We start from the raw sequence: 23084 nt of genomic DNA on the forward strand, positions 1-23084 counted from the left end.
TTGCTTCTTTAAAGGAATGAAAACTGTTTTGGCAGCATGTATAATAACTTACCATCTATACTGAAAGAATCCAATTAAAGTTCTGCGTTGAGTGAGCTGTTCTTTTATAATCACATTCTCACTGGACGACTTGCTCACAGGGTCAGACCCCACTGTTTGCATTAGAGCCTTACTGACATCAGTTCAGTTTCTCTGCTCCTCCAGTAGCCCTCAGTGAGAAAACCTGGGCAGTTGTCAAGACAAACTAGGTTAAGGTTGTAAAGACTGGATTTCTTTTCCTGCAATCAGTGCAATGACTGACTTGTGGTTGAGATGGGGTTATGTAAAAACAGAATGTGTGAGAAAGGACTGATTGCACAGACACGTTTTCCCTGCGCTATTAGAGTAGCTATCTTGCTCTGATATAAAGGTGGCAGATACTGGGGAAAAAGGTATTCATATATATGTTGGGGTGGTGGAGATCTGCCTTGGAAATTAGTGAGTAATTACGCTCTATATATAAAATATAAACTTCCTAGTTTTCCCGGAATTGTGTGCTTTTAGATTTTTACATATAAAGTTTCTAAATTGCATATAAACAAAGAACTGAAGAACTTCGGAGGGCCTAAGGAACCTTTTGGACAAACTTGGCCTGTTTTGGCAAAACTGTTTGAGAGAAATGAGCAGAACTCTGAAGGAGGCTTTGTGTAAGAGATTTTTATTTGTTTACATTGTGATTAATTTATACTTCTCCAGTGAAAGTGAGACATCTATCTGTTTTTTACTAGCTCTATGTCCAGCAAGATTTATTTATTTATTTATTTATTTACTTATTTACAAGCTGTACCATTTAACAGCTGTTATTCTGAGCTAAAACGCATGACAAAGCAAGCCCAGAAAGGACATTAGTGGAGCAAAGATCCCTGATTCTTTTCCGTGACAAGAGGTAGAGCTTGGCCAGCAGCTGCTCAGGAGTGGCCCTGATATTCACACCAGGTATTGCATGAAATTAGCACAGGAAGGAAACTCATACATAATCAACTGCAGAGCTGTATAGGGCACATGCCTATCTTGTGGTGTGAGCAGTTTGTGCTACTTGGGAAATGGATGTCATATTTCTCCACACCAGCTTTTCGAGGTTTAGGTTAAAAGTTAACGTGTGTATTTGTTTTCTTTGAAAGTTGTTCTAGATTTTAGTAGAGGTGGTCTTGGTCTATTACTTGTTGACTTAGTCAAAATAATAAGTTGGAATAATAATATTTGCTTCTCTCCAATGCCTTTAGGTTTATAAACTTGCTTCTTAGAACATTTTTGAATAAACATTTGCCAGAAAAGAAAAGTAACCTCTTCCTCTTGTTTTTGTTTTGTTTGTTTTGCCCTACCCTGGCAGTGTTTTAGAGCACTTTGCTGCAAGGGACCGCCACCACCACGACCTGAGTATGACTTGGTTTGCATAGGCCTCTCTGGCTCTGGCAAGACGAGTCTTCTGTCTCAGCTCTGCAGCGAAAGCCCGGAGAATATTGTGTCTACCACAGGTAGGATGCTGCCTTTATTCTGTGGTGTGCTAGAACATTGCCCAAAAGTGACTTCTGAAACACCTAGCAAAGGCTGTAGAGAACTTCAGTCTACTTACCTTGCTGTTGAAAGTACCTAATGGATCACTTTGAAGCTACCACTACTTTCTTTCAGTTTTGTTCATACACTGGGGAATATGCATGAAAACATGCAATTTTGAATGTGTTAAAAGTTCAGTGTGGTCTAATGAAGCGGAACCATAACATACAGTAGCACTATACTTTAGGCACACATTAAAATGTTCCTTTCTTCTTATTTTACTTTTGATTTTTAAACAGTCTCACTATATATTGGAGAGAAAGGAGGAGAATGTGCTGTAAAATAGAATAGGACAGTGATGTTCTGAAACTTAAATTGGGATTTATTTCTGTACATACTTGGTCCATACCGCCTTGTGGTATATGCTAGCAACCAAAAGAATAAATGCAATGGAAATATGTTTTTTGGTGATAATTTCACATTTTTAGAGCAGCAACAGGCTTGTTTCTGTAGTAAGGGCAGATTGAGTTTAAAAAAACAATTTACAAGAAGTTTCAGTGGTATTGAGAAGATACATAAAAACAGACAGCACAACCACAGATAAGAGGTATCTTAAGTCCAAAAAATTTGAATAGGCATCTTGGTAAAGGTGAACCAGGATGCCTAATACTGAAAAGCGTGTTTTGACTGAAAAAACCCCAAAACAAAACCAACCAACCAACAAGAAACAAACCAAGAACAAAACAGCACCAGAAAAACCAGAAACAAGCATGTGAAGGAAGAGGGAATACCTGTTTGGAAAGTTCAGAAAGAGGGCAGATTAGGTCATGGAGATGGAAGAAATCTGGTTCAGTGGCTGCAGCAATTAAAAAGGTTGATTTGCTGATGGAACAGATACTAAGTGTTGTGCAAGTAACTTGTGTCTACAGTTACAGGCTTTGTACTGTAGCTGTGGTTTAGGGGCTTAAATTTTATGATTGTGCCTTAGCAACTTAACTGTTTTTCAATGTATGTTTGCTTAATTTACAAGAAGGTAAGATTATTTAATACAACTGTAAGTAAAATGTAAAACAGGTACAAGAGAAGAGTGGTTTTATTACAAAGAATAGTTAACCTTTGGCCTCTATGGTGGTGTTATTGGCAACGTTACAGAGATCTGATGCTTGGTTGTGAGAAGGTGACTAACTCAAAAAGTTTGAAGAAAATTGTAGAGTAATTAGCCTTTTTTTTTTTAAATTATTTTTTCCCCCTCTCTTGAGCTTTATCTCTGGAATTTGTACAAATTGTACTTTAACACTTTAGACCCTGAAAGAAACAGTCACAGCAATATAAATAGAAGTATAGAGCTATCAAAGGAAGTAATGAATATATCATTAAGAAAAAATTAAATTGATTTTGTTTTTCTAGAGAGATGCAATAAAATACCATTATATAATTAGGCAACTTGAGGAATGAACACCAGTATTCTGGACAATACTAGGCAGGCAAACCAAAATGATGCACATCTAGGGTATTCAGCTTATAATAAATCCACTTAAATGTGGTATATCAAACAATATTGTGGAGAATCCAAGAATACAATGTGACAACTTCTCCACTCAGGTTTCAAACTATAACCTGTGTTTTTGTGTTTTTTCATCAATGCCAGTCAGGTCCATCCCAGTTTTTCCTTCTTTCTAGGAAGAGTTTAGGATTTCTTTTCAGACAGCAATGCCCAGAATATTTCATAATTATTCCCTTCAGACTTTCTTGTACGTTCCTCTATTGCGTCTAGCCCTGACCATAGTACTGTAACGTCTTACTAGTCTAACCAGGGCGAAAAAACATCTTGTTTCTGTTAAAGGATAGCTAACAAATGTGAAGGGAAACACATTTTTTCAAAACTTCTTTATTCAGTTCACAGATATGTAATCATGTTGAAACTACTTGTTCTAGATGGAAATAAATTTAATGTCTGTCTGGATATTTTATGCTCAAAAAGCAGACATAATTTTCCCTATATAAAATATTATATATACTTATATATATGTATGCACTAAACATGCAAAATTTAGTATATAATGCATTGGTATATTGCTGGAAGCCTTTCACATTCCATTTCTCTTATCTATCTGAAGTTTTAGTTAAGGGTAAAGATCACATTTTGGTGGGTGGTTTTCTTTTTGTTTGGATTTTTAATTTCTATTTCAGTTTAAGCAAAAATCAGGTTGATAGAGTATTCATAGATGTTTCCAGTGTGCTTATAACCATTTTAATACATCCAGCTAAGGTCTGTAGAAGGATCTTTAAGTTAATAACATTTATAGACAGGATTAATAATCCAGGTGCAACCAAAATCTATAAAGTTTAAATGGAAGAAAACAGTGATTTGAATTGCATGTTGTCTTCAACAACGTTGAAGAAACTTGCAGAATGATCACCTCGTATTACTGGTAGTCTGAATTACCCACTTTAGCTCCACATGCAGTAAAAGATGATTTTATAGAAGTATGTTCTGGTAGATGGTCTGGATGGAAGTTTTGTGCTGAATTTGTGTGCCAGGTACTTATAATTGGCAATTTCATTTCTTATACTGATTTATTCTCGTCCCCCTCCATGGCCCTCCTCCACCTCTTACCCCCTTCCCATCCCATTATAACTGACTTTCTAAACATATTGAAACAGAATTTCACATGCAAGATCCTGGTTCTTAATGGAAAGAGTTGTTTTTTCTGAACATATGCAATTGATTCTAAATGGCCCCTTTAACAAATAGCTTACTAATGCTCTTTATTTCTCTTCTTAGGTTTTAGTATAAAAGCAGTGCCATTCCAGAATGCAATTTTGAACGTAAAAGAACTTGGAGGTACGGCATTTATTCATCTGGTTATAAAAATGTGCAATGTCTAAATCTCATCATAACTGTCAGTTGTTTTAAATTGTTAGATATTTTAAATTTTGAAATGATAGATCAGTGCAGCTGGAGTTAAAAATCTCAGCAGAGAAAGTTGGGAAAAGCTGTACAAATCCTGACCTCGAAAAACAAAGGGTAAAAAGCAGGAGGAGTGGAAGGTGTGTGTTGTATGTCCTTAATGTAATTTCTTGGATTGCAGTGGTTAAATTATACAGAAATACAAACTGGACTGTAATTTTAGTATGGCTCATGTGGCAGCTCAAGGAAGTGTGTATTCCTTCTATTTATTGTATGTATAAACTTTCATTTATTAGAACTGGCTCAGGTAACTATGTGAACATTTGTCAAAACCAATATATTTACTCCACCACTGAAAGTGTTGCAAAGGCAACCAACTTCTAATGAGTTATATTATTTGTGAACTGTTCTCTTGTTGGATTTGTTAGATTTTGGAACAATGGTTGTTTTATGGTTGTGGGATTTTTTTTTTAATTTTCCATATACAGGCAACCTATTTGGCTCCCAGTTCTGACTCTGAGTCTCAAGTGACCAAGAGGTTGTTTGTTACAAGGAAGAAAACACTCTCCTGATGAGATTTCTTGTGGAGTCTAATATTCTTCTAATTAAAAACCCACATAGATCTTCTTTATATTCTATAATTTCTGTATATCTTCTTTATTATAGTAGACTTAATATTGAGGATATTTATTAGATTTTTCAGCAGGGTTGGATCCTCTCTTAAATTATCTGGGGTAGAATTTGACTTGGTTCTTGAGGAAAGTTTCAGGAGATCTAGTTGCATGATAGTTGTCTTATGTGAAATTGTTTCAAGAAGGCTTTGAGGTAAGCAACTGTGGAAAGCATAGCACTTCCTCTTTACTACCACCAGTTCATGGATTTAAACATGTATGTTCCTGTTTGAGCATGTGTTCTGTAAAAAAAACCCAGTAATTTTCTTTCATAAAGGGACCACTCCTCAGGGATAGACTGCTTAAGTGTGTTATGTGCATAATGTGCACTTAGTCATAATGTAACTTTTTTGATTTTTTTTAAAAATAGGATGAATCATTTGCAGTCTAGTTTATACATTCTGCTACCTAAGCTATATGAAATATATAATTCATGTAGGTAAATATAATTTTTAATCAAGAATTGAATCTGTGTATTCTATAGCAGATCCTTGTTAAAGTCTCTTAACCTTTTCTGATCATACAACTTCTATTTTTGCAGGTATGTGTGTTTTGAGAAATCTTATCTTATTGGAGGGTTTTGACTCATGATGAGAAGTAATCCAGAATATTTGATTTGTTTTTTCATCCATTTATCTCCTCAAAGACAGAAAGATTGTCAGAATTTTTTACTGCATCTTTTACTTTCTTTTTCCTTTGACTATGGATGTTTGCATGTCTGTTTTTAAAAACTGTGTAATCTGTTTTCTTCTATGAAATATTGCAGAAAAATGCTAATTCTGTTACCTTTTCATTGTCTAGGTAAGAGAGCAAAAGCAAGCTTCCAAAAGTTTGTTTTGTTCCAAAAGTTGGTGGTCACTAGTTGTATTCCCCAGGACTCGTTATGGGTCCCAGTTTTGTTTAGTAACTTTATTGATGATCTGGACATGGGGATTAAGTGCATTCTCAGTTTGCAGATGACACCAAGCTGGGCAGGAGCGTTGATCTGCTGGAGGGCAGGAAGGCCCTGCAGAGGGATCTGGACAGGCTGGATCCATGGGCTGAGGCCAATGGTGTGAGGTTCAACAAGGCCAAGTGCTGGGTCCTGCCCTTGGGTCACAACAACCCCAGGCAGTGGCAGAGGCTGGGACAGAGGGGCCAGAAAGGGCCTGGGGGTGCTGGTGACAGCAGCTGGACATGAGCCAGGGTGTGCCCAGGTGGCCAAGAAGGCCAATGGCATCCTGGCCTGGATCAGCAATAGTGTGGCCAGCAGGATCAGGGCAGGGATTGTCCCCCTGTACTGGGCACTGGTGAGGCCACACCTCGAGTGCTGTGTCCAGTTCTGGGCCCCTCATTGCAAGAAAGACATTGAGGTGCTGGAGGGAGTCCAGAGAAGGGCAATGGAGCTGGGGAAGGGTCTGGAGCACAAGTGCTGTGAGGAGCAGCTGAGGGAACTCCTCAGCTGAGGGGGTGTTTAGCCTGGAGAAAAGGAGGCTCAGGGGTGACCTTATCACTCTCTACAACTGTCTGAAAGGAGTTGGTGGCCAGGTGGCCAGGTGGGGGGCACTCTCTTCTTCATGTCAAGCGACAGGATGAGCGGACACGGCCTCAAGCTGCACCAGCAGAGGTTGAGGCTGGACATCAGGAAGAATTTCTTCATGAAAACAGTTGTTAAACATTGGAATGACCGCCCAGGGAGTCACCATCCCTGGAGGTGTTCAAGAAACAACTGGACATGGCACTTAGTGCCATGATCTAGTTTACAAGGTGATAGGTCAAAGGTTGGACTTGATGATCTTAGAGGTCTGTTCCAACTTAAATCATTCTGTGATTCTCTAGTCAGCGTTTAACCTTTTAGCTGAGAAATGTGTTCCTGTTTGATGAGGGTAAAACCTGAGCTTTTTGGAGCAGGCATGGCTTCTCTCTTGCTCCTATATGAAAATAAAGCAAAACATTTTAAATACATAATCACTGTTAAATTTTATTTTGGAATTTCTGCTTCTGATGTTGAACAGAAGCCATGTTCTTGTTGGATTGCTGGGGTTTTTTTGTTTTATTTTTGGTTTTTACCTTCAGTCGTTATGCTATTGTTATATAATTTCTCTTTGTTGTAGTGTGGAGGTCTTGTCCAGACATTTGATCTTGCAGACTTGGAGGAAGGCATCTGTTCTTAACAACCACTGTCTGTTGTTATATGTTATTTAGAGAGTGAAGTTCTATATAGTTTTAATTTTTGGTGCTTTGTCTTTTTAGGTTTAGGTAACAGAAAGCTTCATATATCATCATACAGTATCATATTAACAGCCAATATTTAAAACACAGCAGAAGTTATACTGCATAAGGTTCTTACATTCAGCAGCCAAGCAGTTATGTGAAACAGATGCTGACTGTGTAGTCATCCTTTGTGTTTCATTGAAGTATCATTTCATCTCCTTGAGGTCGAAGATAGTGCTAGTTTTTACTGTGCTGGTTGTCTCCAAACCTGCTAATGAAGCCAGGCTTTATTTCTTCGTTTCTGCAGGGATTGTAAATTTTCAGACAAAATATATAGAACATAGTCTCTCTTCTTTAATCTATTCAAGGACCAATTATCTCTTCATGCTCCTTTAAGATTTAGAGACAGGGAGCAAAGTTTGTTGTACTCTCTTTGCAGTTTTTCTTTGAACTACATGATACCAGAATATTAAAAATTTAACCAAGTTTCTGGTTTTTTTATTGTTTTTATTTCCTGAGACATGAACTTTCCTTCCTAACAGAAAGTAAGAGTTTTATCCAATTTCATAAATGATAAATGTTTTGTTTAAAAACCTTGAGTTTGATCGTGAAAAAGTAAGAATATATCTAGAGCTTTCAAATCTAACATTAGGCTTTCCTGAATTACTTGAAAAGAAAATCTTGCTTTATTTGCTGACCAAATTGAACTGCCACTTCTCTAAGCTGCTATTTTGCTATACCAATAATCCCTTCCTGATCCCAAGAAACTAAAAAAATTACCCTTTTTTTCCCCCCCAAAATTTGGTCTATAAGATAATACGTATAATTCCAATTATTGTGGAGATGTGCCATGCCCCAGTCCACATTCTTTCAGAATTTACTATTACCAGGACAATTGGAAATATCCCTCTTTATTATGCAATTGAGCTGAGTAATCAAGAAACTACAGTTGTGCTGATTTCCTCTTACAGTGCAGTAATTTTTTGTGGGAACTAAGGATGAAATTGTGTATGATGAACATACAGAACAGTGGGAGAAGACTGGAAGAATAAGGCAGATAGTAATGTTTGTTGTTCAGAAGATTCTAATAGTGTTTTGCTGAAAAAAGTTTGGGACGCTGAATGCTGAGGTTGGTTCTCAAGATAGATAATGGAGGTGTAAAGGCAATAGGAAGCTTTTTCTTTGGTTTTAACATACTCCAGCCTGGAGGCACAGTGGCTGAAATCACCATTTATTCCCTATTTTTTTAGTCATTTGCAGCTGTAATACTGTGGAAATGAATATGAAGTTGTGGTTTAGATATTTATTCAGGCCTATATCAACATTTAAGGTCCATCCTGGTAGTCAACTAAGAATTTCCAGTTGTCTTTTTTAGAATAAGTTATTTGATAATTTAGTTTAGTTTCTTGTAAATGCAGGCTTAGAAACAAGTGAGATGCCAAACACTGAGCCAAGTCAAATTTAAAAGAATGATTGTGGATGTGAGCAGCTCTTCTTCATACCAACAGCATGCTGTAGGGTTTAGTAATGTTCTCTCTTTTATTTATTAAAATATATTGTCATATGTTTGTGTTAGGTTTTGTGATACACCCTAAAGCCATTTCTCAAACATAGAGGCTACGTGTTGTGTAGTCATACTGGAAATTTCATTTAAGACAAAAATGTTTTAAGTGCTTAGCAAAAGCAAAGCGGGTAATATCAGGAATGCTCTTGTCTCCAGTTGGTTGAACATGCCCAGGAAAAGAGATGAGAACTTGCCACCCCACTGCTGCTACTTCTTAAACTTGATTACCGAAGTCATAAATTCACATTCTTAGGCCAACTAAATTAATTGTCTAGGTGACAGCTTGAGAACAAATAGCTTTAAATAGTTTTGGTTAAACAAAGCATGTGTATTTTGCCTTAATTTGGAAGTAATGACCAGCAGAAAAAAGAGTAGGAGGAGAAGCCACACTGTTGTACAGTCCAACTTGAATAGTAAATATGAACTTCTGGAGAAGACAGCAACAGTTGTCAGGTAGCATCTGCCTGATGAAAAAAATGATGGACGAGGGAGAAAATAATGTTGCTCTATTAATTAGAATTGAAAATTTAAATATTTGTGGGAAATCTCTCTCTTCCTTTGCTCTGTGGAGGTAGAGTGGAGTACTGAACATCCTTCTAGCAACATAGCTGTCAGAACAGTTAACATTTCGTCAAGTTAGTCATCAGAAGACTGATCCTACAAGTAAATGCCAGCCTATGTCATCTACACAGGGATGAACTAACACAAAGCAATAAAATCTCCATACTGTACTTGACTAAAAGGCAGTTGACACCTCTACGAAATCTGGTTGTGGAGTACATGCAATGCCATCTGCACCATAGCTGCATCAGTTTACAGAATGTCTTAGCAGATGAAATTTTTAGATGACCCTGTTGAGCTGTCCACGCTGTTAGTTGCACAGAGACATTCAGCTTCCAAAAGCATTAAAGTTAGATCTGTTTGCTATCAATCATGCTCAGCCTGCTGTTCAAATGGTGCCTAAGCCCAGGCTCTGTCACATAGTTTCCTCATTTCATAGATGGGAGATATCATTTGCTCCTGCTTATGGACCTCTTTAACCTGAGTCCTGGGAAAGCTCTATTCAGCATAGTGATCTTACCATTGTCCTTTGGAAATATTGTGCTTTTTCTACAATTAGGTTTTTTCAGTATGAAAAGACATCCCACAGTTTGTCTCACTGCAAGTAGGAACTATGCACGCAACACCTATCACAGCTATGTAAATAGGATAAGCAAAACACAGAATTTCCTAGTAAAGCTTTTGTGGGTGGGGACTCGTTGTTTTTGTTTGTGAGATATTTTGTGGAGAGAAAAGCAGAACATTTGGTTTGCTTAAAAGTCTCTGTCGCCTGTTGGGCTTTCAATGCCATTTACTTCAGGCAGAATCAAAGGATAGACTGTAGCAGCATAGTTAGGCATCAGAAATTACACAACTATTTTATGAACAATATCCCCTCCAAAAAAAAAAAAAATTATCTTTGATTCTTAGAAAGACCATGATCCTTCCAAAAGCTAAAGCTTTAAACTTCTGTGGGCCAATTAGCACAAGGGCTAAACAAAAATACACAGCTTGTGGTAGATTTGCTGCTTCTTTTGTTTGCCTACTAGTTTTAAGTGCCATGGAGAAAGATGTGTTTTGAGCTTTATTTGAGGTTAGCTGCACTGTTACCAAAACTGTGACTGCAGCTCAGGGGAGAGTACATTTCACCTTTGCTGGGTGCTGGCAGCAGTCTTGCTGTGGGGATGTGCTGCTGCTTCTGAGATCCTGGCTGTCTCAGAGTCCTCTAGCAGATGTGGGAGAAGGACACAGATGGGGTAGTGGGTAGAGAGGAAAGTGGTAGAAGATTTTCTTGTTGCCAACCATTCTTTGCTAGCCTTGAAGGTTACTGTGTGTTTGAGAATTTAAAAAATGAACAACCCCAAACTCATAGAAAGAAAGAAAAAGAAGGGGTGAGAATGGCTGTCTGTGCCACCTGCTGCAAACTATTAAATCTTCAGATGTCAGGCTTAAATAGATGTTAAAGCATATTGCAAGGAACATATATCATTCTCTTTCTTTTAAGTTAATTTGTAAATTTTTTTATGAACTTTATAATGAATTTTATGTTCTTGACTAGAACAGTAGATATTTGCTTCAAATTGCATGTTTTATTTTAACGTGGTAGTATAATGCACACATCCAAGTAGATCAAACTGACTTTCTGCAGGCAAGTGTAAGTATAATGTTTTTAAAACTTCCAAGTGCTTGAAACCTGAATGTTGTTCCAACAGATTTAAATATCAGAGTAAGGTGGAGATTCAAGAGTTGGAAACAGCACTTAAGTTAGCTAATAAGGAAAATACTGAAGGCTTGACTTCCAGATTAATCTCTCTGGGAAAGCCTGGAAGGCAGACAAGAGATGACAGAGATGGTTTCCATAAACTTTGGTTTGGTAAGAAAAATAAAATTAAGCAGCATAAACTTATATACATTGCTGATTTTTTATGTTTTGAATACAAAGGCAGAAAAATTTTTCCTCAACATCTTTTTTCTTTTCATTTTCCTTTTGTGCTGTTTTCTCATATTGTAGTTGAATTGCTGCAGTGAATATAGCTGATTTGGCAGTCTCAAAATGTTCCTCTTTCTGGGGAAAAAGTCCCAGTTTCCTGCTGCCATGTTTTGTGCATTGCAGGAGGGCACTGCCTGAAAGCGTAGAGAAAGCAGGCTGTGATCACTTGGTCTTAGATCCTAGGAAGCAGAAGTCCTGGGACTTTGAATCTGGAGAAGGTTTTGGTTTAGGATCTGTGTTGTTGCAGTAGCCATACAAATTAGCCATAGCATGGTGACTGACATTACACCCATGCAAAACTTTTGTATCTCTGTGTGGATGTGTCTGTCAAAAGGGAGGAATTCCATGCACATTCCTAGCAGGTATCTTAAACAGTATTTATAAATTTATTTGTAATAAAAGGGAGCTAACACATTAAAAAAAAAAATTGTATACAGTATTTCTTCAAGGGTGGAATACTGGGAAACCTGCCCGTGATAGATAAAGAGCAGCCACATCTCTTGAATGTATTTCTAAGATTTCAGGCATCTTCTTGACTACTCAGGAAAATCTATCGGTTTTGCTTGTGCAGATGTGATGGGAAGTGAAGTTATAAAACGCTACATAAATTTAGAAACATTATTTTCCAAAGATTTTCTTGGAGTGAGAGAGTAAGGTGTATTTACAGATTTTGCAAGATGGATAGGAGATTTCTTTTTCCCTACCCTTCTTTCTTACTCCCTGACCCATGGGCCGGTGTTTCTCACAAAAAGATTTTGCGGCATAGTCCTTGGCATTTTTTCACCTTTATGCTTTATTAGAAATGTTCTGTTTAGTATCAGTAGAGGAATGATCTATGTAATACTTTAATTACCTGTAAAACCTTCAAAGTATGTAGGTGTCTTCATTTCAGGTGAGTGGATATATTTGAAGTGGTACAAAAGGTGTTTGCAGACTGCATTCTTTTATGTCCCCAAGTTAACTGTTTTTGATGGGAAGGGAAAAAATGTTCTTCCCTCCATTTGAGACTCTTAACTTTTCCAGACCTGTATTTTGAGGTTAACAAGAGTTTTCAATTGCGGACTGACTGTGTTGAAGCAAGGGCTCTGTGACATTTGTTGTGCTCTTGATGGAGACCTGCTGCAAGTCTGACAAGTAACAAGCTTGACACATGTAAATTTCTTTCAGCCAATTTTTTCTGTAATGCTGTGTTCTTTTCTCCTGAAAGTACTGAAAAGGAGGGAATTGAAGGTAGCCTGAAACCACTATGAATGAAGATGTAAATACAAGTATTCATAGCTGAAAGGAAGATCTTGCAGCTCTGTGTTTTGCATAATATTTATAGCAGTGTGTAGTAGTACTTGTGTGCACTGGTTCAGGTGAATGTTAAACTGCACATAAGTCAACATCTTCCTCCCAGCTCCCAGGGGGTACTGTTGGCACTGATACAAATAATTAACAGTGTTAATATAGGCACACTGTTCCTTTGACTGATAAAGAAAAAAATATTTATTTGATATTTAAAGATATTAAAATTATGGTCTTTAAAATTACAGTTAGTTGAGTAAACCTGGCCTGTAATAATGTGAAATGGTTGGGGTTTTGAATTGCAGCATCCTGTCATTTTTCTGTAAGGAGGGGTTTGTTTTTTTCCTGCTATAAAGTGATTCAAGCCTATGTTTGATTGAATACTGTTTTTTGTTTTAGAATAAGTGGTGTGATTGTGCCGAAGTGTGGGTTTTGTTGTTTTTTTCCCCCTAGTTTATTTGTAAATTGCATGTTTTAGTCACATCACAGGACTCAACCCACTCCTTAGCCGTAAGTAGTGGCTCTTGCTTGTGTTTTAGGAAGCTGCTACCCTGAAGATCACATTTTAGCGAACCTGTCACATAGCACATTCCTTAGGTCTAACGTGAATTATCTTTTTCTGATGTTTTGGAGATTTTTTTTTTTTTTAATCTTAGTTTAGACAGTTTATTGGTTGAAGAAACATGCATATGGTTTGAAGCTCTCAGAGAAACACATGAGATCAGACTGGCAAACCTAAGTGCTTAATTCTTTGTGTTACTATTGTTTGATGGGATGTTTTGGGTACTAGTTAAGTTGAATTCCTGGTTTATCACATCAGTCTTCTGAGATCCTAAGGATGTTTAATGGATACAAGTTGTATTCTGGATTTCCAAAGAACTCAGGCTTTGAATGTTCCTGTCTTTGAAACCCTTGGAATAGATGAAAAAATTAATTAATAGGACAATTTTGCTGAACTGCAGCTAAAAACTGCTTGGTTTCTAAGGCTGCATTTGTCATGCTGCAAAGTGTGATGGCTGAAACACTATTTATAGGCAAGTGTTTCCTGCCCAGGATAACTCAGGATAACTCCATTCCACTGCTCTGAGGAAAGAAACTGAGAGCAGTTTCTATTCCCTGGATATGAAGAGTTAAGGCAAAAGAATATCAGGTTATTTGTCTTGTAGAAATTGTGACATCCAGCTGCTGATATCTTATTGATGCCAAGAATTATTTTTCAAGTACATTTGCCAGAAAAATGGTTTGAAATGGCACCCTAAGGTACATGCTTTATCAGTCTTTTTTCTTGTCTGCTTAGTGCAAATTATTTTTATTCTTAAACCTTAGGCTGTGATTTCCTCAGACCTGAAGTGTTAGCAATTTCAGAGCATGTCATTAGAGTAATGGAAGATCCTGAGGAAAATACCAAGTTTCATGGGACGTTTTAAGTTGGTTCTTATAACTGTGCCGTGGTGGCTGACCAGGCCTGGAGAGAAAAGGACTGCTGTACTTTGGTGGTGATTCTTTTGGGACAGTTGACATGAAGAAAAAAAATTGAGCTGCTAAAGAACCTGAACCAAAAAGACAGGACCATAAGGTCGACAAATCAGTGTACTCCTTTTCTGGCTTCAATGTCCCACGTAGGGATCCATAAGCTGCTTTCTTCCATGTGCCTGGATACAAGAGGTCAAATGCTCTGCAGTTCACCACAGTTTTTCTCTTTAGAGTGAGTATGGTTACAAAGATAAGACTCGGGTTCTAGCAGTGACATGTGATTGAAAAGTAGCTGACTGATGCTTAGAGTAAATAAGACAGATGTTATGTTGCTAGGAAAGAAAAAATATGTTCAAAGAACTGATCATGGTCTTGGCCTTTAAGTTCATAGAAAATGATTCTCTACTAGTTTTTAAAGTAATGTGATACTTCAGATGCCTGCGACACTGCTGTGTGTGGCTGTGTAAATAGTGTCCCTCTGGCAACATGCTCTACTTGGTTCTGAAGTAGACAGCTGTTCAGAAAGACTGGGGCATCTCACAGATGCTATAAAATTCTGAGTACATTTGACAGATATTCGTGTGCTACAGAAACATAGAACTAGCTTTCAATGCAATCCCTCTTCTGTATATATAATAATCTTCAGGTGTTGATGGTAAAAAAAATAAAACGTGTCCTATTTGTGCATTGTTATTTTGAGTCTGGTTAAATTAACAGAGAGATTAAGCAAGGTCTTGACTTAGTCCTGTGACTGTTTGCCTTGAAGTAATCAATTCTATAGATCTCTTGCAGAAAAAAAACTGATTAAGTATGACTTCAGTATTCTCTGTAGGAAAAAGCGTGTGTGTTTATGTGTTGACAGTGTTTGGGCTAGGTGCAGATACAGAAACAAAGTGTTCAGGGTTCCAGTGTGACTGGTAAAAAGACAAGAGTAATTCCATTAGGCGAGATTTGAATACTCTTGAGTTGCGTACCTAAATTAGATGGAGCAAATGTTTATTTCTTCACTTCTGTTTAGTGACTATCTTTTTTGTTGCACAATGTGTAAACTAAGCTAATATTTTAAGTATTCTATCAATGTTATGGTCATTATGTTGTATTAAAACCTCATTATGTTGCTCAGAAATTTTGTATCATTTTGTTTCATTGGAAAGTAGAGTTTTATTATTTTCAGCTCTTCGTTCTTGTGTATATATGGAAGTTTACTTCTCCCTGTCTCAAAATAAGAAAAAGTGTCTATAAAAGGTACCTTCAGCGCATTTTTGCAAGTCACTGTCTGGCAGACATGTCAAGTTTTCTACTAGACTACTGCTGCTGCCGCTGTTCACTGTTTAGTGTTCGTCCCCATGAGTGTAGTGCCAGATCCAGACATACAAAGAATAGCCCATATCCAAATCATAGTTTAGATAGTTTGACAGCTGTCAAATACAATTTTTTTTTTCCTACCTCATTGCTACAACATATGCTGCTCTCCAGGGGAGACAAAAGCTTTCTGTTGATAACCTTAGTGCTTGGCTTCTGTTGAGATGGCTGAGTGCTGCTGAACTGTGTCCTAAAAATTACTGTGGCATATAAGCCTATACAGTCACTCATGTGTCTACTGTTGGGCTCTTCCAGAATCCTTAGTGTGGTTGACAGAGCAAAAGTAGTTGAACTGAATGCCTTTGCATGTTGTCACCATAGCTCCTCATTCAGTGTTCAACTCACTATTGTATCATCATTTTCCTCATTAAGTGTCTAATTACTTTAATAGGCTTTCCTGACACCTTTTTTCCCCAATTATGAAGTGGTTGCCTGATGGTTTGGAGATGAACTTGAAGACCTTATCATGCTCAGAAATGAGCAACTGCCGTGACAGAAGCTGCAGGTTATGACAAGGAGCTGCAGGGCAAAGTGAAAAAGAATGGATAAAGATTTAGGTATCAGAGTTCCAAGATATTCCAGTGAGAAGGTAAAGGATTAGGCTGTGTGGTACTGCAAGCATGGTAGTAGCTCTGCCAGTACTCATTAATAGAGAGAAGCTTTAAGGGAAGAAAGCTGCATTGAGTCAACTTCCTTCCTTATTTAAACAATGTTGATTGAAATTTGTGTGTGTTTATGTTGGATTTTTTCTTGCTTTTTTTTCTTTTTATTCTTTTAATGATAGGTAGGAGAGAAAATTTAGATAATTATTTTGATCATTCTAAGTAGATGGTTTATTTTCATTTACAAGTGTTAAATTTGTTAAATTATTGTTGTTTTAATTAGTTCTCATTATTGTCTTGAAAGGAGCTGACAATATCAGGAAATACTGGAGTCGTTACTACCAAGGATCCCAAGGGGTAATATTTGTACTAGACAGCGCCTCCTCTGAAGATGATCTAGAAACTGCTAGGAATGAACTGCATTCTGCTCTCCAGCACCCACAGTTATGTACTTTGCCGTTTTTAATACTGGCCAATCACCAAGACAAGCCAGCAGCTCGCTCAGTACAAGAGGTATGTTAATGTGGCAGCTTCTTGCCTGTTTATATTTACTATCTGCACACCACTGATCACTTATAACTTATCACTTATAACTTATAACTTATAGTTATCACTTATAACTCTGACATCCTGGTTAAGGACTGACCTCAGTTTCTTCTTTACTGTAAGTATGCAGACCAAGAACAGTCCCAATCCCTAAAAACTTAGTCCACTGCACTCTATACAGGCTTAATTGTGCTGGAAAACAGACAAGTAATACTTGGATGCAAACATATCTTCTGCTTTCACCATATTTTGCTTAAGGGAGAGAAGATGTTTTTAAAAACTACTCTTATGAAAAGCTACTGGGACAGTGATTTTTTTTGTTTAGCTTGGGTTTTTATTTGCTATTAGTTTTAATTTTGCACTGTTCCATTACTCCATTCTTTTCAACTGCTTAAAGCAATACGTTGTGGCCATAGGTTGTCTTTTTTGTGTAAAAGCTTTTTCTAAATTGCTGTGTACTGATGTGAGGTCAGAGTTGCAATTCCTGAAGTCCTTAACTAGTTATGATCCTCCTGTTCCAAGGAGTAATGTTTTTGTCTAATTTCTAGCTATCACACAGTAAATTATGTGATTGTTCTATTCAGTGTACCTTTTGCTCTTGCGTTTCTGAGAAATTCATCTTGTCTACATTCCTATCATGTCAGATACATTTGAGGAAATGCTGAAAATTACTTCTGAAATTGTAGGAAGAAGTTAAAATCTGGTTGTATCATTCTGTTCATAAATGTCATTTAAAGGACTCCTCCTCTTAAAGATTATATGTGAAATCTGTTTCTTCTGTGAGTGCAGGAGAGTGAAAACTGTTTCAGCACCTTACCATGTTGCTGTTTTGTACTTAAACTAGATTCTTTCTTAGATTGTCTGAAATACAAGGTTTTAGACTTTCAACTCAGAACAAACTGATCTGTAGAATAGGTGCTCTTAGACAGTATAGTTGAACATACAGTTTTACTTCTTTATTGCTAATTATGCCTCTTTTCTTAGTCTAAAGAAATTAAGCTTATTATTAAAATTAAATTTATTACTATTAAATTAAGCTTATAAATTATGTGTTAAGAAGTGATGTAAATGTGACTGGAGTATAGCAAGTGTTTTTAATATCAGAAGAGATTAAGTGACAGCTATGTAAACTACACTGTAAAATGTTTTTTAAATTGTTGGTGCTTTTCTCTGAGAATTCACTCTAACGAAAAAGGAAAGAAAAGGAATTTGTATTTAATATATCAAGTTACATAAATAGGTAAATGATAGTGATGCAGAGATAGAATCTACAAGTTCTAGGTCTTGTTCATATAAAAACAGACTTAGAAAGAAATAATGAATATTTAAGGAAATTTAATATCAATTTTGATATACAAGTTTAATAATTTGGTGTAGTTTATTATACAGCATAAAAGCAAAGCATGCAGTCCTAAACCTTGCACTTAAAAACTGACAATATCCTGAGACACAACTGATTTGATTTTATCATCCAAATATAGCCTATGTGACTTGGCTTTAACTATTTTCATAGAGCAATACGGATTACATTTTTCATCAACAAAAGTGCTGTTTCTTACATGCTTTAAGTATTTCTTATTTTTGTACATTTTTCATTTTTAGAGTGGCAAAATTTGGTTCAATGTTAAGTGAGGTTTTTGATGGCAAATAAAATTTAAGACATGTTCCTTGTCCAATTTCATATTAATAATGAATGCAATGCCAGTTGGCTTGCTTTACAGCAAATTATACTTACAACTCTCTCATTTTGCAGCTGAACCTGTGTGGATTGACTTTTGAGCCTGAACTGAATTTTTTGTGTATGTAGAGTTAGCATTTCTTTTCTTTTATTGGCAGTACCCTCATTTTCACCTCATTCTTCATTACCAGTTGCTTGAAATCTCAGTAGGGTAATAGATCTCTATATGGTTACAATAACATTTAAATAGGTTTCTACTGCATGCTTTTAAAAAAAAAATCTTAACAGTTTATTATCATAGCAGACAAGTCTTGATTGCTAATGTGAGTATGTATGAAATGCAGAATACAACATTAGATGTGCACAGCACATTTGTGTTGTCAGGAAAAAAAACTACCTACCCTGTATCAAGAGCTCAGTGATTTTGAAATTCTTTACCTAAGAATAGTGGAAAGCAAAATTAAAAGGGAAAAAATAAAAAAAAGAGGAGAATATCGCAAAGTTGTTACAAAGTAGAAGCCTTCTTCAGTCATTTTTACCTATGTTAAAATGGTAATTTCTTGCCTTCCTGTTGGCCTCATTATTGAGATGTGGAATAGAAGTAAAATGATGAATCATTAGACCATTGCTTATATCAAAACCAGCTTATTAAAGTATTTAACAAATATAATATGTTGAGCATTGAGAGTTTTGTTAGGCATTTTTGCAGAACTAAATCCAGTAGTTAGAGGTGTTACCTTGATTTTTTCATGTGCCAGAAGACATATGAATCACAGCTGAAATTTAAAAATATGTATGCATTCTTTTAGGCAACAAATTGCCTTTCTTTAATGGATATGAAAGGACTCCTCGGAGTATAATTAAGGAAAATGTCTGAGTTGAGTGGTGCATAATAGGAAATGTAGAAAAATATTTATCTATAACAAAAATTCTTCACAAAACTGTGCAAGTGCCAAGCAGTTTCTGCAACAGATGTTAGTTATATTTATTATTGGGAAGTGCAGTTGCTTCAATTTTTAAAAACGTTGTACTTTGTTTAATGTGGTTTTTTCCTTGCATTGCTTAGGTAGAAATGGTATTGTAGAGCCCGCGTGCTGTAAGTAATAAGCAATCTCATGAATGGTTCAATTCACAGCTATAATAGATACTTGCAAAAATATCCAAATAACTTACTTAATTTATGAAATGCAATTTAACCTAATTCATTTTGCAGAATATGCTTCATATTACTGAAGTGACCAGGGAAAATAACAGGAGGAGCCAAGCTGAAATACTAATCAGTAAATGTAATCCTTTTTTCCCTGAGTTCAGTTTCTGGTTAGCTGTTTCCTGGTTATATTTTGATTTTAAAATGAAATCAAGAGAGTAAGCTTGAAATTTCATTGTAGAAACTATAAATGAAGATGTCCTTCATATTTCTCTTACGTAGACTTCCATGGTGGTTATTCCATCTTCCCATGTCGAAGATATTTGTAAGTTGTTTTGTTTTTCCTGTGACAATAGCTCTTATTTAGACATTTTCAAATATCTGCTAAGTGATTTCAACAGAGCCATGCTGAAATAAAGACTGCGTATATTAACTAGGCTGTAAAACTGTTACAATTGTATTTGACTAAATAGGTTTGCTCCAAAATAATCTTACTTCAGATTAAAATTACAGTAATGAAGAACTAATCATACGTAAGTCAGTTCTGACTGTACTTTTGGAAACCTTATGAAATAGTCAATAAAACTTTGTATAAGTGAAAAATAAATTCAGTTACTCAGCATATGAGGGAAGGTGGTGGCATTATCAGTTTGGCCATGGTTTCCAAAATACAGGGTACAGTTCCAAAACAGTTTACTTAATTATATGTTTTTTAAAATAAGTATCTTGTTGATGGAATGTGCTTTTGCTTTTCCACACAAGACTACTTTTGATTATCAAAACTGGTTTTGATTAGTCAGATTTCTGTTACAAGCTTAAAATATTGCAGGATAGTGATGGTGATAAAAGGGCTTCAAATTGCTTTGAAAGGGAACAGGCATTTCTGTGATTTTCAACTTGTTGAGTTTTATTTTGGAGTGTCTACTACTTCTGTGTACCAGAAGCTCGATATTGCAGTGGATTCTTCTCAGTTGAACCAATGTGCAGAGAGAGACACTTTTCTCCCAGATCAGAGTAATATTTTGGAGCTGCATATGTTGGAAGTTGTTGGTAGGCACTATATTTTAAGAGCAGGCTATTCTGGACTCTTGTCTGAATGTATACAGGACTGCTGGAAGCTATATAGAACTGAACCAAATTGAACTAGTTTTTCCAGTTCACTGATGGAGCAGCTACTTGTTTGGCAGTATGTTGACTTTGGGATGTTTATTTTTTTGTATTTAAGGCTGTCTTTAAGATTGTTGTTGTGCTAGATGATCAGTGTAGGTCCACTCCATTTGAACTATTCTATTCCAAGACCATATACACGAACACATTCATAGATTGTAACCTGTTGGTGGGTTTTTCTTCAATTATCCAAAAATTCAGGCAACTAGTACATTTCTTTCATGTATTTAAATGGGTGACCACTTGAAAACTCAGGAGAAAGCACTGAATATCTGTTCTAAATTCCCATTTAAAAAAATGTTTGAACTTTTTGATATAGATTTACTAGTTAACAGTGAATCAACCTATTCTCAGCCTATTTTAAGATTATACTGTTGTTTTAAATATGGTTGTCATGAATAAAATAATGTGGAAAGCTTGTGCTGATCACAAGTGCTGTTTCTTTCCTTGCAAACAAGACCTTACTTTAAAGTTGAATTGATGGCGGTGTGAAACTCCACAGGAGAGTCATTTTGATTTTTCTTTTTTATTTGATAGAGCAAGATTTAAAAAAAACCCCTTTTAATTGCAAACAGTATTTTCAAAAGTGAGTGTGAAAGGTTCATTGCATATTTGCATGAATTGTGATGTATTTATCTGTTTGAGAATATATGGATTTTGAATTGCTGACAGTTGTTTCATTGGGTTTTCTGCTAGCAGAATAGTGGAAGGTGACTCTCCTTATGAAAAGAGCCACCTTAGGGCTATGAGGGCTGTTATCTATTACTCTGCCAGTTTCTTCTCTGTTGTTTATGTCTAGAAATAATTTGGTAGATAAGCAATGTCTTCTTGAAGCCTTAAATATCTTAAAGCTAGATAACCTTTGCAGGAGAATGCTCGGGTTTGCCAGCATTTGTGGTGGCTCTTACTGGTGGTAGGGATCTGGAACACTCTAGAAACTGGGCTTTCTGGGCCTGCCTGGTCCAAGTTGGCTGTGTATGACAGGGTCAATTTCAGGATGTAATCACTTCTTTATATTCCAATGTCTTTGTACTGTTTTTCCATAGTTCATGCCTTTTGTGGTTTCTGCTAGTTAGGGGAAAATGGTTTCTTTTTGGAAACCCTTTCAGTGTATGAGTTATAGATGTCATTACTAGCAGTCTGAAAAACTGCATTGAACAGTGACACCTAAAGAGGTTTAGCTTCAGAGAGTCTGCAGTATCTTAGCTAACAGTTTTGAGCATGTATTTTCTTCAGGAGCAAGTACTACAAAAACTTAGCCTAAAATCAAGAGTGAAAATGAAACTTTTCTCTGCAGTCTGTCCCATCCTCACCCTGGTCAAGCCTCTTGAATCTGAGTTTTCAAAGACCAGCTGTTGCAAATCTGTGTACTTTATGACAGGGACATCCAGAGCGAAGTTAAATTGGGGACAGATTTTTAGTTCCTCAAGAATCTGTTTCTGAGATTATTTATCTTCAGATTAGTGCAGTAAATAGCCAAAATATAGATTCCTACCCTGTTTTGAGATCATAGTGACCTTAGTGACCTTAATATTTGCAATCCCCTCACTGCAAATACTTCTTTTTCGTCCAAGGTGTATCCCCTGATATTTGAAGATTGTTTTGGATCTGGACTCTACTAGTTTGAGTATTGGCTGCTTCCTTCACAACTGTGGCCTTTGAGGGAACAGAAGAGTTATATGTCAGACTTCAGTTATGAACACATTTGCAGCAGAGGAGAATATTATTAAACTGGTGTTTAGACAATATTAGTTTTGCCCTGTTTAGAACAATGCAGAAGTAACTCCTATTTGCATGTCTCATATGACCTTCCATTCTGATTAAAAATTTCTTCATACCTATTAGGAAGATGATTTAGATATAAAAGGATCCTGTAATAAAAATAATATATATGAAATGCAATATAAAAAGATAAGCAATTTAAGTAAATGAGAGTACATCTATATCCTAGGTAAATGTGAACAGCAAGGAATTTCATACAGTTGCAAAACTGAACCCAAACAGTAACCACACCTTTTCTTTACATGAATTTGTGTTTCAATTATGTTTTAAACTAAAAAAAGCCATAATATATAAAATCATCAACATATTTTCATTAGATGAAAAGATGAATTGGTATGGTTGATCTTTTTTGATGAATAATATTGCTTAGTACAGCTTAATACTGCTGTCCCAGTGTATGTGGGACAAAGAAACAAAAACTTAACAAGGAGCAGTGCCTCTCTGAATAGTAAATTCCTAGTTGTGCTCTTGGCAAATATGTTAGTCTGCAAGGAAATGAGTTCAAAGACTGCCTCTAGAAACTCTGATTTGGAACGATGTTCCTGAGGATACCAAAACAAATGCTTGAGCACACCTGAAAATGTGCATATATTATGCAATGTACAAGGGCATAAGGAGTAGGAGTAGAGTGGCTAAGA

General features: G+C 36.3%; 1 protein-coding gene across 6 annotated transcripts in view; it reads left to right on the top strand.

The window, feature by feature from the left end:
- Positions 1-23084, top strand: part of ARL15 (ADP ribosylation factor like GTPase 15) — a 251818-nt gene that overhangs the window by 82913 nt on the left and 145821 nt on the right. For all 6 annotated transcript variants that reach the window (XM_032095495.1, XM_032095494.1, XM_032095496.1 and 3 more), the window contains 3 exons: positions 1370-1514; positions 4319-4378; positions 16431-16639. In XM_032095495.1, the coding sequence (XP_031951386.1) occupies positions 1370-1514; positions 4319-4378; positions 16431-16639 (414 nt within the window). The remainder of the gene's footprint in view (positions 1-1369; positions 1515-4318; positions 4379-16430; positions 16640-23084) is intronic.

Source organism: Corvus moneduloides, chromosome Z, assembly GCF_009650955.1.
Source record: "Corvus moneduloides isolate bCorMon1 chromosome Z, bCorMon1.pri, whole genome shotgun sequence".
Taxonomy (NCBI): domain Eukaryota; kingdom Metazoa; phylum Chordata; class Aves; order Passeriformes; family Corvidae; genus Corvus; species Corvus moneduloides.